This window comes from Drosophila sechellia, chromosome X (assembly GCF_004382195.2).
Source record: "Drosophila sechellia strain sech25 chromosome X, ASM438219v1, whole genome shotgun sequence".
Lineage (NCBI taxonomy): Eukaryota > Metazoa > Arthropoda > Insecta > Diptera > Drosophilidae > Drosophila > Drosophila sechellia.
This window is the reverse complement of record NC_045954.1, coordinates 18,117,887-18,130,676: the sequence shown is the minus strand read 5'-3', so window position 1 is coordinate 18,130,676 and position 12,790 is coordinate 18,117,887. Positions and strand designations below refer to the sequence as shown.

At 43.1% G+C, this 12,790-nt stretch overlaps 1 protein-coding gene across 15 annotated transcripts in view; it reads left to right on the top strand.

The window, feature by feature from the left end:
* The window catches only part of LOC6614805 (potassium voltage-gated channel protein Shaker), a 119,355-nt gene that overhangs the window by 56,638 nt on the left and 49,927 nt on the right, over positions 1-12,790 (top strand). The window contains exon 1 of one of the 15 annotated variants that reach the window (XM_032725504.1): positions 9,560-12,132. The exons of 12 other annotated variants lie outside the window; for them this stretch is intronic. In XM_032725504.1, coding sequence (XP_032581395.1) covers positions 11,951-12,132 — 182 coding nt within the window. In that variant the 5' untranslated portion in view covers positions 9,560-11,950. Of the gene's footprint in view, positions 1-9,559; positions 12,133-12,790 lie in introns of those variants that run through there. 2 more of the 15 variants (XM_032725495.1, XM_002039188.2) reach the window with 2 other exon arrangements.

Genomic DNA, 12,790 nt, shown 5'->3' with positions numbered 1-12,790 from the left:
CACGCCAAAATTAATTGGGCACTTGAAAAGTTGAACAAGTCGATCGAAAGGGGGGCGAATGGTTGCAGGGGCTAGATGTGCCGTGACGGCTCGACAGCTCAGCCTTCTGTTAACCCTTATCCACTCAGTGGAAAGTGGCAAGGGGAAGGGGTAAGGGGTACGGGGTGGGAAACCCCTTTGTAATGTTCTAGGCAACTGATTTATTTTGATTGAACTTTGCATGCAAGCAGCTGAGGCAACAGGAAGAGCTCCTGAGCTTTCGAGCAACAACTGGCAAGTGAAACATCATAAAACAAAGCCAGTTTGTGGTTGAATACGAATACGAGCACAGCCGCAGGCTTTTGAAGGAGGTGGGGGGGGGTCTGGTTTTATGGGGGGTTACTACTAGATTGAGGGGATCGGAGGCCATTCGCACGCACATTGCCTGGTTTTTAGGCGCCGAGGCTTAGGCTTAGCTCCAGCTCAATCGTAAATGCGTCGAGTGTGGTTCGTTCTCCTCCGCACTCTTAACCCCTTTGTGCCAACGCTGCTCGGTGTGCCACTGTGTCCGTGTGTGTGTGCAGGCTAAGTGGTTATGGCAACAACAGCGCTAATAAATCCCCTCTGCCCACGCCTCTGGTGCTCGCTAAGCTCTCCTAATGCCACTGAGGCAACTCGGCTTTGTCTTTCGAGTTGAATTTGCCCAGTATATGGCGCATACATCGAGTGGCTTTAAAGTGGTCGTCTGTCTTCGCAAAAACATCAGCAGCTTCCCTGATTGAATGGCGGCGAATTTTTATTTTTGCCACAATTCGATATAGCTGCCAACTGTTTTGCTCCATTTTGTCTTTCCTGACACGCTTGGCCATTTAGTTTTGGCCCAATTGCTAACTTACATATGTATATATTTATGCGCATATGTTTGCGGTCGGGCATGAACACACACACTACAAGAAAATTCGACCAAAAATATGCACAGAGTCGTATTTTATATATGCTATATACTTGCAGACTTTATGCCTCATATATGAATGTAGCAGATGCCTTCCGCAACTATAAAACATTTAATGTTGCAGTGAGACTTTCTGATTTCCTTTATAAAGTTTTCAAAACTACTTTGGGGGCTTATAGAAAAATGGCATTTATAAAGCAAGTATGTACATTGATTTTATTTCACTTAAATGTAACGAAATGTTCCAATTAAATGAGCCTTTTAGATAGTTGACCTTTGGCAATCTATTTAGAATTAGTTCTCAGTGTGCCATCTATCTATGGATATTGTAAATTATTCGCCTGGATCCGGAATCTCTTGCCAGTGGATTTTGGTGCTCCGGCCAGAGGCTGTGCAGCTCGGCTCCGAGAAATGTGAAATGTGAATTTCGAATGGCAAATGGCAAATGGGGAATGTAGGAAGTAGAACGGAGAACGGAGAAAGGAGCACAGAGAGCGGAGAAAGTTACGCACTGCGGCGATGGCGAGTTTTTGGGCTTTTAATATGCTGTCGAGAGGTGGAAATATGTGTATGTGGATGTATGGATACACGGCTGTGTGTGCGTGTAGATTGCACGTGCGCTGCGTGATTTTAATTTGAAACAAACATAGCCAGAGCACCCAAACACACACCAATTTTCTTGTGACTCGTTTTGCGTTTCTCTTTTTTAGGTTTTAGTTTCTTCTCTGCTCTTTTTTTTATTTAATTTTGTTCATTTTTTTTTGTGGCCCCGGCTTTTCACAGTTTTATTTGGGTTTTCCGTTTTTGCTCGGTTCTCATTCCTTTTTTTTTGCCGTTTTATTTGTTTTTTTTTGTAATTCTTTTTACGACTCAACAAGCAGCAGAAATATAACAAACCAAAAAGGAAGAACACAAACCAAAAAAAAAAAAAATAAGAGAAAACAAATAGGGCGGGTGGCACAGAGAGAACATTTATTGATCTGCGGCCGCTTGAAGCCAATGGGGATGGGGGCATCTTCGCAGTGAACGAGTTTTGCAGTGTTACATAAACATATGCAAGCCGCAACCAATTTCCCTACATCCCATTCCCCACCCCGCTCGTGACGTCATGGTAAATTATTTTCAAATTTGCGCCCAAAGGCCAAACAAGAAGCAGCTGTGCTGCACAAAGCGGAAACGGAAGTAGCAGCAAGGCGACAGGAGGCCACAGCACGGCAAACATAGCATACTTTTCAGGGCGCTGTGGGTGAAAGGCCGTGAGGCTGTACGGAGTAAGGATGTGAGGATTGGAGGTTTGGAGGCTTGGAGGCTTGGAAGCTTGGATGCTCGGAGGCTTGGAGCCTGTAAAGCAGCGACGACTGCAGTTTGGCTCCCGCTGCTCCGCTTGTGGTTCCGTGTCAAACATTTTCATCCACTTGTTCGCATTATCCTGCCAGACAGCGCACAGCGGGCGAGGGCATCAAAAGATGCCGCCAGCAGCAGTAGCAGCAGCAAAACCAGTGGCAAAAATTGTTACAATTGCCGTGGAGCAGGGTGGCTACGGGGGCTGAAAGCCAAATCCGTGCGAGCCAACGAGCGAGAGAAAAATGAAAAGGAGTAAAATGGCAATAAACAGGCAGGAAAATGGGCCTGATAATGCGAGCGCTATATACACTTCGCATGCGATGCTATAGATTGGAGAAGCAGTATTATTGAAATTCAAGTAGTTCGCAAAATCCTTTGCAAAATCATGTTAAGCCAGCTATGCAAATGGTTTCTTAGTTCCTTGATTCGATCAATGGCAAGAGATTAATTTACCCATGTTAGATGTCTCATCTAATTCGATAAAAACTTATAAACAATTACACTTCGAAGGTGTAATTATTTTGATTAAATATCTCAGCTGCCTTTTAAACTCCACATTCTCCTCGCTTCAAACTGCGAAAAATACCTATAGTAGATATACCTACAAACTCATAACCCACGACTGAATAGAATTTCCTATTGACTGCACTCTGAAGTTTATCGTTAGCTTCCACAGAGGAGGAGCTAACACTGGGATTATCCCCTACTTGCAGGGTATTCCCATCAAGCCAAAAGGCTTTTCTTGCCCCTCCCCCCAGCAAGTCCCACCCAACCCCGCCGCCCCTTTCGCAGCCCTCGTGAAAATTCTTTGCGAAATCATGCAGAAAATCGCTAAAACCCAACAAGCAACTGAAGCTAACTGATGACGGTGGAAAGCACGCACATTTTGCTCGTTTTGCTCGTTGCTTTTTCGCTTTTGTTGCTGCTGGCTGGGTGCAAAAAAATTTCATTAATACTTAAATAGAATTTGGAATCGCATTTCGAAATCGATTAGCATTTGTCCGGTTGCTTGAGGAGTCAGAAAGGCACTGGATATGCATTTTAATTATGCAGCAGGAGCCAGGCAATCGCCACTGCATTTGGACGCCTTCAATCAGGATGTCAAATGAAAATGAAGATAGAACTCATTTTCGCCCCGTCTTTTAAGTGAATAGTTGCATTCGCAAGAGGTAGTATGAAATTAATTTCAGTCGCATAAAACAGAGATGATTGCATGAATTCAAAAGAATATTCTGTTTGGCATTTCAAGAGTACGAGTACAATTGGCATCGCTCATCCGCCAGGTAATCCCAGTGAAATATTTAAGCTCTCTGCACTAAAGCATGCAGAAAATGAAATAGCAAAAACGAAATCAAGACTTTTAAGTCAAGACGCAGTGTTCTAGAACACAAGGATTCACTTCCGTAGCGAAGTGCTCAGCGTTTTAGATTCCAGCTCAAGATCTCGGTGCCGCTAAGTGATTTTCTCATGGTGGGCGCTTATATAAATACTTGAGTGCCAAATTAGGCAAAAATAAATAAACAATTGGCCAAGAAAGAGAGAAACAGAGAGAGAGCGAACCATCGCAAATTAAATAAAATTAATTCAAATGGCAACGGCGGCAGTGCCAAGAGCAACCACAACAAGCAACAGTAAAAATGAGCAATAAAAATTAACATAAAAATGCGCGAATGTCAGGCCAACTTGGGCTTCTATCCCTCCCTTTCTCTTTCCCCCATTGTCCGTCTCCCTTCCTCTCACTCCGTCCCCCGACTTCGCTGTGTGGGTCTATAAAAATCGTGTTGTGCTTTAGCTTTCGCTATAGCCATGTCTTTAGCTAACCCTAAAGGCCCTGCGATATCCCCACTTCGCTTCAAAAGCGGCAGGTGCAACACACGCTCTGTCCAAAAGGAACTTTCCTTCACTCGCCGCTGCTCTCTCTTTTTCTGCTTTTTCATGCTTTTTTCCAGCTTTTTGGTAAGCAAAATCGATACAACCACAGTCGAGGAATTAGAACTTGGCCAACACACACGTACATTCAGGTGTAGCACGCGGCAAAAAACGGTATGCAAAGCCAAAGGACTGTTGTTCCCCTAATTAAACTAGAAAGGCCGAGGCTAAGGAACAAAAAATAGGTTATCTTTTCAGGCTGACTCCCATTGATTTCCACTGCACTTAGCGTAATTACATTTTTGTGCAGCTTGATTTTCGTGTGTCAATCGATTTGCATATGCCAAGAAAAGTTCATTTAGTGGAACGCGTTACCTGTCCTTTTTGTTCTTTCGGCCGAGCAAAATAATAGGAGGAGGGGCCAAAACTTTCGATCAACTTTGAAAGTCACGTGCCCGAAGTCCGAGAGTCCAAAAATGAACCCACCCCGAGTCTCAGTTTACAAATTTTCAAACTTGCGGCGGTAAAAGAGTTGGAAATTGTCGGGAAATGGTGCGACAGAGAGGGAGGTAGGCAGCATGGGATAGGGAGCGAAAGAGAGCACCTCATAGACAGGGACTCAACTCAACTCAACTCAACTAAACTCGACACGAAACTATAAATGTTAATAACAAGCAACATTGTTACTAGTTCCTCTTCCTCTGGCGCTTCCTGTTCGCTCGCTTTTAGAGGGTGTCCTTTGAGGCATGTCCTCGCAGACGGAATGTCTCTCCGAAAATGACAGTTTAGCTACCCCTTAACGAGTTCCTTTCGGGAAGTAGTCACACAAATCCAACAGATTTTACTTCAAAGAACAACTGAAGCTCCTACACTTTAAGCATTATTTCGAAGCTGTCTAAAAGTATGCAGTGAAAAGAGGTTAGAAAATAATGTTGCATACTCTTTGGCTCTCCAATAAGCTATTTAACAATTCCAAGTTAAAAGGGTGGGATTGCCTTTGTAGGGGGTATTCGTACAGCCGTTAGAAGCTTTTTAGTGGCAAACTTAATTGTTCGCCTGTATCCTGACTGGAATACCCGAGTTGAGTCCTTGCTCTTCTTGTTGTTGTTTCAACTATTTTCCTGTAGTTGTTTTTATTGTTCGCTGCTGGTGCTGGTGTTGGTTTTGGGTATGTTAGACAACAAAGTTTTAATGGTATTAGCAAGCCAAAAATAACACACACAAAATGTAGCCAACAACAATGTTGAATTTGAAGCGAGAAGAGTAGTAGTAGTAGTAGTAGTAGTGGTAGCATGGCACAGGAAATGAGTGAAGTGAAGGAAATGAAAAAATCCATTGCCTACTTTTTGGTACCGAGGCAAAGAGTTTCCCTTGAATTTGCCACACTTAAATCGAAATGATCGTAAATTAATTGTGAAAACCCTGGCCAAAAAGAGGAAAGAAGTGACGAAAGTTCTGCTAGTAATATACCAATTCGCTGGCCCTTTTCTATCATTTTACCTTCTCTTTTTTTTTTTTTTGAGCCAACTGTCTGCGTGCCTGTGTGTGTGTGTGTGAGAGCTGTGGTCAGTGCATATGTGTGAGGGTGTCGTACTGTCTATGTTAGTGTCAATTATCTGTGTCCATGTAGACAAGCAAAGTAAGCTTTTCGGGCGGCAAAAAAAAGAAAACGCAGGGGAATGCAAAAGAAGGGAGGGTGGGGGGGGGGGGGGGGGGGGGAGGGGGTGACGGGCGCTTGGCAAGCAGAAATTTAACTTTGTCAACCTTTGCAGTTTTATGAATTTCAAGGCCCCCATTCCATTCACTAAATGGGTGGAAGTGAGAGGTTAAGAGTGGAAAATTAGCTGATAATGCTGCTGGCTCTTGTGCTTGTGTGGCTTTTCTCGAGGATTATGCGATGGCTTTCAGGGAAAATTTGTGGAAATTGTGCAAAATTGAGAAATACACACAAAAGAGCAACTTCAAAGCCGCACAAGTTAGTGCGAGTGCGTATGTGTGTGTGTGTGTATGGAAGAATTGCAATTTTAATTCCCACTAAAAATGAATTTATTGAGCGTCCATAAACAACAGAGCACTGAAAATGTGTAAAACAAAACCAGAGCAATTGCCCCATGGAAAATTGAAATAAAATTCTATTTCCCATTTGTTTACACATTGTTCATGAAATATATACGCTTGACCTGGCCAAATAGACCAACAACTCAGGCCGCAACTGCAATATATGCATATATACATATGTACATATATTTACTTAGATTCCGGACAAAATAAATGGTTGAAAATTGAATGCTGAAAAAATGTTTATGCTTTTGAACTTGCTGTTGTTTTGTCTACTTTTTTTGCCGAATATTGCATTTGGAAATGCTTGCATATTCGGCATTTGCATATAGAATTTCAATTAAAATTTTAAGGGCATTTTCATCTTATCCACGGCTTTCGCTACCATTTAAGGTCGACTTTATTTCGCTTTAATTGGGAAATCATACACACCATTGGGGCGATTCCTCATGAATCATTTCCTGGTTCGGATTCTGACATCTGGCAATTAATAAGTCCAACTATGAGCAGGGCGTGTAGGTTAAAGTAGGCTAAAGTAGGCTAAAGTAGGCACCGCGGCTTGTTTACCCACCAAATGATAGGGATTGGTTGGTGGGTGGGTGGCTGGCCGGTGGTTTGGGTGGTGCAGGTGGTGCCTAAGGGGAATGACCAGGCACGCACACAAACACCACACACCCACCAAGCCCACTCCCCCGCTCCGAACCAAAAGCAAGCCCAACTCGCGTTTTTTTCTTCTTTCCTTTTTTCCCGCAAGTTTCTAGGAATGTCAGCTCTGATAATTGTCGGCGCTTGTCTGTCATTTTCAATTTGTTGTTCCCTCTCTCTCCATCGCGCTCTCTTTCTAGCGCGGGACGTGGCCCCAACCTTTGAACCCCTGGCAGACCCTTCATCGCATTGGCATTTCCGCTGTCATTTAGTAATCGATAAATTTTGTATTTGCCTTCGGTAAATGCTTCTCGTTTGGCTTTAGCTCTTGTCAATGCCGCTGGCCGGCGATGCAAATGCTTTCCAGCTCCCTGGCAAAACTGTTCCGCCCACATTTTCACATTTCCACCCGCCTTTCCACATTCACGCCTCTTTATACACGTGGCCCGGCGAAGATTTGTGCACAGTGCAAGAAATTAGGCAGCTTTACAGGTCATTCCAATTGGTTTTTTATAAGCATGGAAATCATACGTATATGAATTAAGCTAAATACTAACTAATTCTGCCTAACGAGGCTATAGTTTCAAGGAATAAGTAATTTCCTCAAGTCTTAATTTAGTAAACATATGTGGTGCCATACATAACTAGATTAGCTTTCAAAATATTCAAATATATATCTTACTATCTTCTTTACGTAATATTCGTTTAATTTTTGTTATATATTATTATGATTTTTATCATATATTTAAACACAATGCTACATTTTTGTGCCCCGTGCACCTTGGCTGCATCTGCTGGCAAATCAATCAATCAGTCAATCAATCAGTCAGACTGTCGTGCTGAGTGGATGGAAAACTGAAGCGAACAGAAACCGCCAGAACCGCAACGGTTCTTACCCCTTTGGCTAAAAGCGGGAGGGGATTAAACAGCCAAAAAAGCCAGAAAGCCGATTCAATCCGCTGGAATGCGAAGCCCCCTGGTGTCTTGTGTGCATAAAACAATAATTTGTGCATAAGCCAAGCGGAAAGCGAAGCGTTTGGAAATGTTTATGGCACCGGCGGGAATCCCGGGCAGCTCCAACAATCTCAACTATTCCATCTTTCCATATATATATACTGTATAAAATAGCACGAGCGAGCGAGAGAGGTGAGGAGAGCGAGCGAGATGGCACCAGGGGGCGGCCCCAAAGAGATTCTTGTCATTAGTTTGAATAATTTATTTCTGTGTACTTTCAAACTGAGCTCACAGTTTGGCTGCGAGCGTTATGTCACCGAACTTTCAATGCAACGCCACAGCTTAACCCATTAAATATTGTGTCAGGATGTGGATTTGGATTTTCTAGACAAATAAGAGAGTTTATTATAAACGAAAGAGCAAATTGGGTTAAAATAATAGAAAAGTGTTTGTGCACATAGCACATTTTAAAAATTGTGTTATATGGTTTTTTACCCGCAGTAGTCACTAACATGGGCACAAACCAGCTGGAAATGCAAATAAGCATATTTAGTTTATTATGCCGCCTCTTCTTAGATTTCTATTTGTGCTAATACAAATTTGAAAAACCAATTTCAATTTGCCCAACTTCATATGTCATTTGTCCCCATTACCACCTGTGTGTCCAAAAAATAGGATGCTGCAAGTGCATTAAACGCGCATTATACGGGCGGCCGTTCTTCTGCATTTTCGCAACCACCACAGTTCACCCAGAATTTTCCCCATTTTCCTGGCTTTGTTTTATTGCTTTCAAATTAGCGCAGAACTCAATTAAAGGCAAAGGAAGTGGAGAAGCTGGTAGTTAGGTGGTTGGGTGGTTTTGGGTGGTTCAGTTTTTCGTCGTTTTTTGTGGGTGGTGCGTGGCGTGTGTATGCGCTTCAACGCGCGTTTTATACACCCACGCACCAACACTTATACACACACATAGCTGCTCACCCACACAATGCAGCTCTCGCATTTAATTTAGTTGATTCTAATTTAATAATGAGTTGAATGGGTTTTTGTGTGCACAGTCCATGGGCAGCCCTCCGCAGCCACGCCCACCTCAATTGTGGCCAGCCACATCATGTTCTTATTAACGATAATGCCGATGAGCATTGAAATTACAGCCACAAAATGCTGAAAGTGGAGGGAGTGCATAAAGTCGGCTATTTCCTAGGGCCATCATGTGAATGCGACAGCATGACGTATATGGTAAATCCGATTAAATCGCTCGTATTGCCCATGCATAAATATATACATGGAGTTTTACTATTTTTAGAGCAACTATTAAAATAAAAAGACGAAAGCTGCAAAGTGAAAACTGATGGCCAGTGCAGCAAAAAGTATATTTACCAAGCTACAGAAAGTGGTTGAATAAATTGATAGTGAGGATTAGCATTGGTAATTAGCTGCTCAGCTCAGTTATTCATTCATATCTATGATCATTTTTAGCCAAGGTATGCTTAAAATGCCCACCAAAACATTTTTTATCTTTTGACATAAACAGTTTTACCGAATTTTGGTCATAAAATAATCCGCTTTTTGGCCAGAAATTTAGAAATAATTGTCTGTATATGGAATGCCATATTCCGTTGAGCTCGTCATCGAATTCCCAATCGATTTGCATTCAAGTTTGTAATTTCTATTTTTTTGCAATTTTGTGCAAATTTTGATGATGTTACCCCTTACAAAAATATGCAAAAATGTACCAATGAAAATACATTTTGCAAAAGCAAAGGGGTTTGTTAGCATTCATAATTATTAGTGCATACCATTTATTTATAGAGATATGTGTTCATTTTTATTGAAGGTATTTAAATTCCTTCTTTTATATCGCTTCAAAACCCAAAAGTTAAAAAAAATATGCATTTGAGTGAAACAGCGGGTTTCCTGCAAATGCGATTGTCGTCAAGGTAAAATTGACCAAAATATCGCAAGCAATATGACGGCAGTATGGAATCCATAACGACATAACCTCTGGCCTTAAGGTCTCGCATATGTGGGCTTGCTTGTAAGCCACCAAACGAAGCGATTGCCTAGGGAGACGATGGTCGGTGTGGGGCAGGGTGGAGGGGCAGCCCCTTGTGTCGTCGTAATTGAATGGCCAATGGACTGATGGTCTGGATACACCACACTCTGGCCGTGACCTTGCCGGCTGGTCGAGCCGAGCCATCCCGCCCCGTTCCGTCCAGAGAACGCACACACTTCTGCCACCCACTGCCGCCGCCACCACCTGCTGCCAATTTCGCCGCCTGCTGTATGAGTTAATGCGCTTACAGGGACGTCAGCGTCAACGCAAGTGTTTGGCATTGCACTTTAAGCCTGTGCAGCCGGGCAACTGTCACCTAATGGCCACCAACGAGCCACCAAGCCCAGGCCAACCTTACCAAACCGAAACCACCGAGTGAAGGAGATTAGTGCAATGGCAAGAGCAACCGCAACACGAGGCGTATACGTGATGCGAGGGCGCATAAATCAATAAAACCCGAGCGACCCAGCATGGAGCTCTCTTCTCCCCCCCTTGATTTTCTGTCCTGTTTTGCGGCACCTGAGCCAGCCAAGTAGCATTGTTAACTCAATTTCAACACGGAAGCAATTGCCAAGCGGCTTTAAGCCTTTCTGGCTTATTAAATGCAGTCACCTAAGCCGCAAAACTGAATTTTGACAACTCGTACGAATTTGCAGACATTGATTTAAAGTTTAGTTCGATTTTGGACTGCAACTGGTGCATTAAAATAATGAACTCAAGTAGAGATTATATAAATATCAATTAGCGAATATGATGAAGACATTAATCTTGTGTGCATCTGTGCAATTTGCGGCTGATTGATATAATCATATACTGTGTGTTATGTGTTATGCGATATTTTTAATGTTCCCATCAAAGACAGGATATCAATGACATAAATTTCAATTAACTGTCAGAGAAACTCAATAGGTTTTTGCGCCAAAGGGTGGGAATGTTGCTGAATGGATTTGCTAATAATAAGGCAGTGAAACATAACACTTTAATTATTTAAGGGTTTCGATTTCGATTTCTTAGCGGTGAATTAAAATCCTGCATCTCTTCTATTTCAAATCAAAGTCAATTTATTAAGACAGGCTGGTGGTAGGCAGGCTAGAGGGTGAGAGGCATTCGAATTCCATTTGATAATAGATAATGGCGCATTGAACATGCCACATGCGGCACAAACGCCAGCTTTGTTTGCCTTTGCGAGTTGATTTCGATTCCATTCGATTCGATTCGATTTGATTTGATGTGATGTGATGTGATTCACTTTCCTGGGGGTCTGGTTCGGTTTTTTGTTTGCTTTCCCGGCAATGTGCTTCAAGCTAAACAACCAACAGCCAGCAGGAACAACAAAGCCGAACCAACAGCGATGCAATTATGGCTGGCATTACGCAATGGTTACATAAGACTCGGGGCTCAGGGCGAGCGCACGCTAATTGATTTGCCAAGCGAGTGTAGGAGGGTGTAGGGTGCAGGGGGGAGGCAATCGGTAGCCGGAAAAGCGGAAAATCGAAAATCAGAAGAGTGCTGTGCTGGCGGGGGAGCGATAAGTAGCTATACATAGCATTAATTACAAGCAACACGAAATCGCCATCTTAGCCACAGATTCGCTATCACTTGCCAGTTACAAAAGCCCAGCTATCGATAGGCTAAAAATATCGCTGGCGTGTGAGCGATATTTATATAAGCATTGTTCTACATCGAAAGTGGGGCAATGGCAAAACACTTGTTGGCCGAGCTAAGAGATAAGAGCTAAGCTTGTAATGCCAACACATTTGAGACACTTCTGTACGTCTGCTAAGCCATCGAAATTAGTTATCGAAAGCGCGTGCAATCGTAATGATCGATAACACCAGCGTTGCAGTTCTGTTAACCATGTACCAAAGTGTTTTGCCGCGAAAACTAAAATGAAAACGAAAGTGAAAATGAGCGAATGGCAGCCGCGGCCACAGCAATCGATCCATGACACAACCAGTGACAAGCAGTCCCCCAGTGAAAACGCATCCGCATCCGAGTCCGATACCGATACTGAATCGGAGTGAGTGCCGCGTCCGAGTGCGTCCCCTGTCCACGTCCACCATCGGCGGAGCAGGTGTGCCTGAGGCCCACCTGGTGGCATGGCCGCCGTCGCCGGCCTCTACGGCCTTGGGGAGGATCGCCAGCACCGCAAGAAGCAGCAGCAACAGCAGCAGCACCAGAAGGAGCAGCTCGAGCAGAAGGAGGAGCAAAAGAAGATCGCCGAGCGGAAGCTGCAGCTGCGGGAGCAGCAGCTACAGCGCAACTCCCTCGATGGTTACGGGTATGCAAAAATCAAAGCAAATTAAACATTATCTTCAAGAACCTTGAATTTTGAAACTACCCTCTATCGACCATTTAAGTCTTTACCTTTTCACCGGATTTCTTGTGTGGAAGGAATATTCATGTTTTCCGTCACAAGAGCGTTATTGATTCACACATAGTTCCCCAAGAATATTGCAGCTTTACACATCCAACTATCGATCATTTATATCTAAAATATTTTACTAGTTTTCTATTAAAATCAGCAAATAACTCGAGGTGGCAAATAGTCCTTTAAAATGTTTCGAGAAATTAAGCATTTAAAACTAAAAACTATTATTTTGGCTTCTCATCAGTAACCTGGTTTTCACTTTTTCTTGTACTACAATTATTATATTATTTATTATATCAGTAAATACTATGTACCACTCTCTGGGCATTAACTTTTTTCAACAATATTTCCCTTCAATCCGATTTTCGGAGAAGTGAAGGTTCGCATGCCGCATTGCTGACGGCTTCATCAGAGTTACAGCGCCTTCCATGCGGATCCATCCAAATGCGAAATAAATAAATAAGGAGCGACGGAAGCTGTATGCCACGAATGTAGCCTAAAGGATTCGTTTTCGTTTATCTGCCCCTACAGCTGGCACAGATCTCGGGGCACTTGGCTGCACCACCTG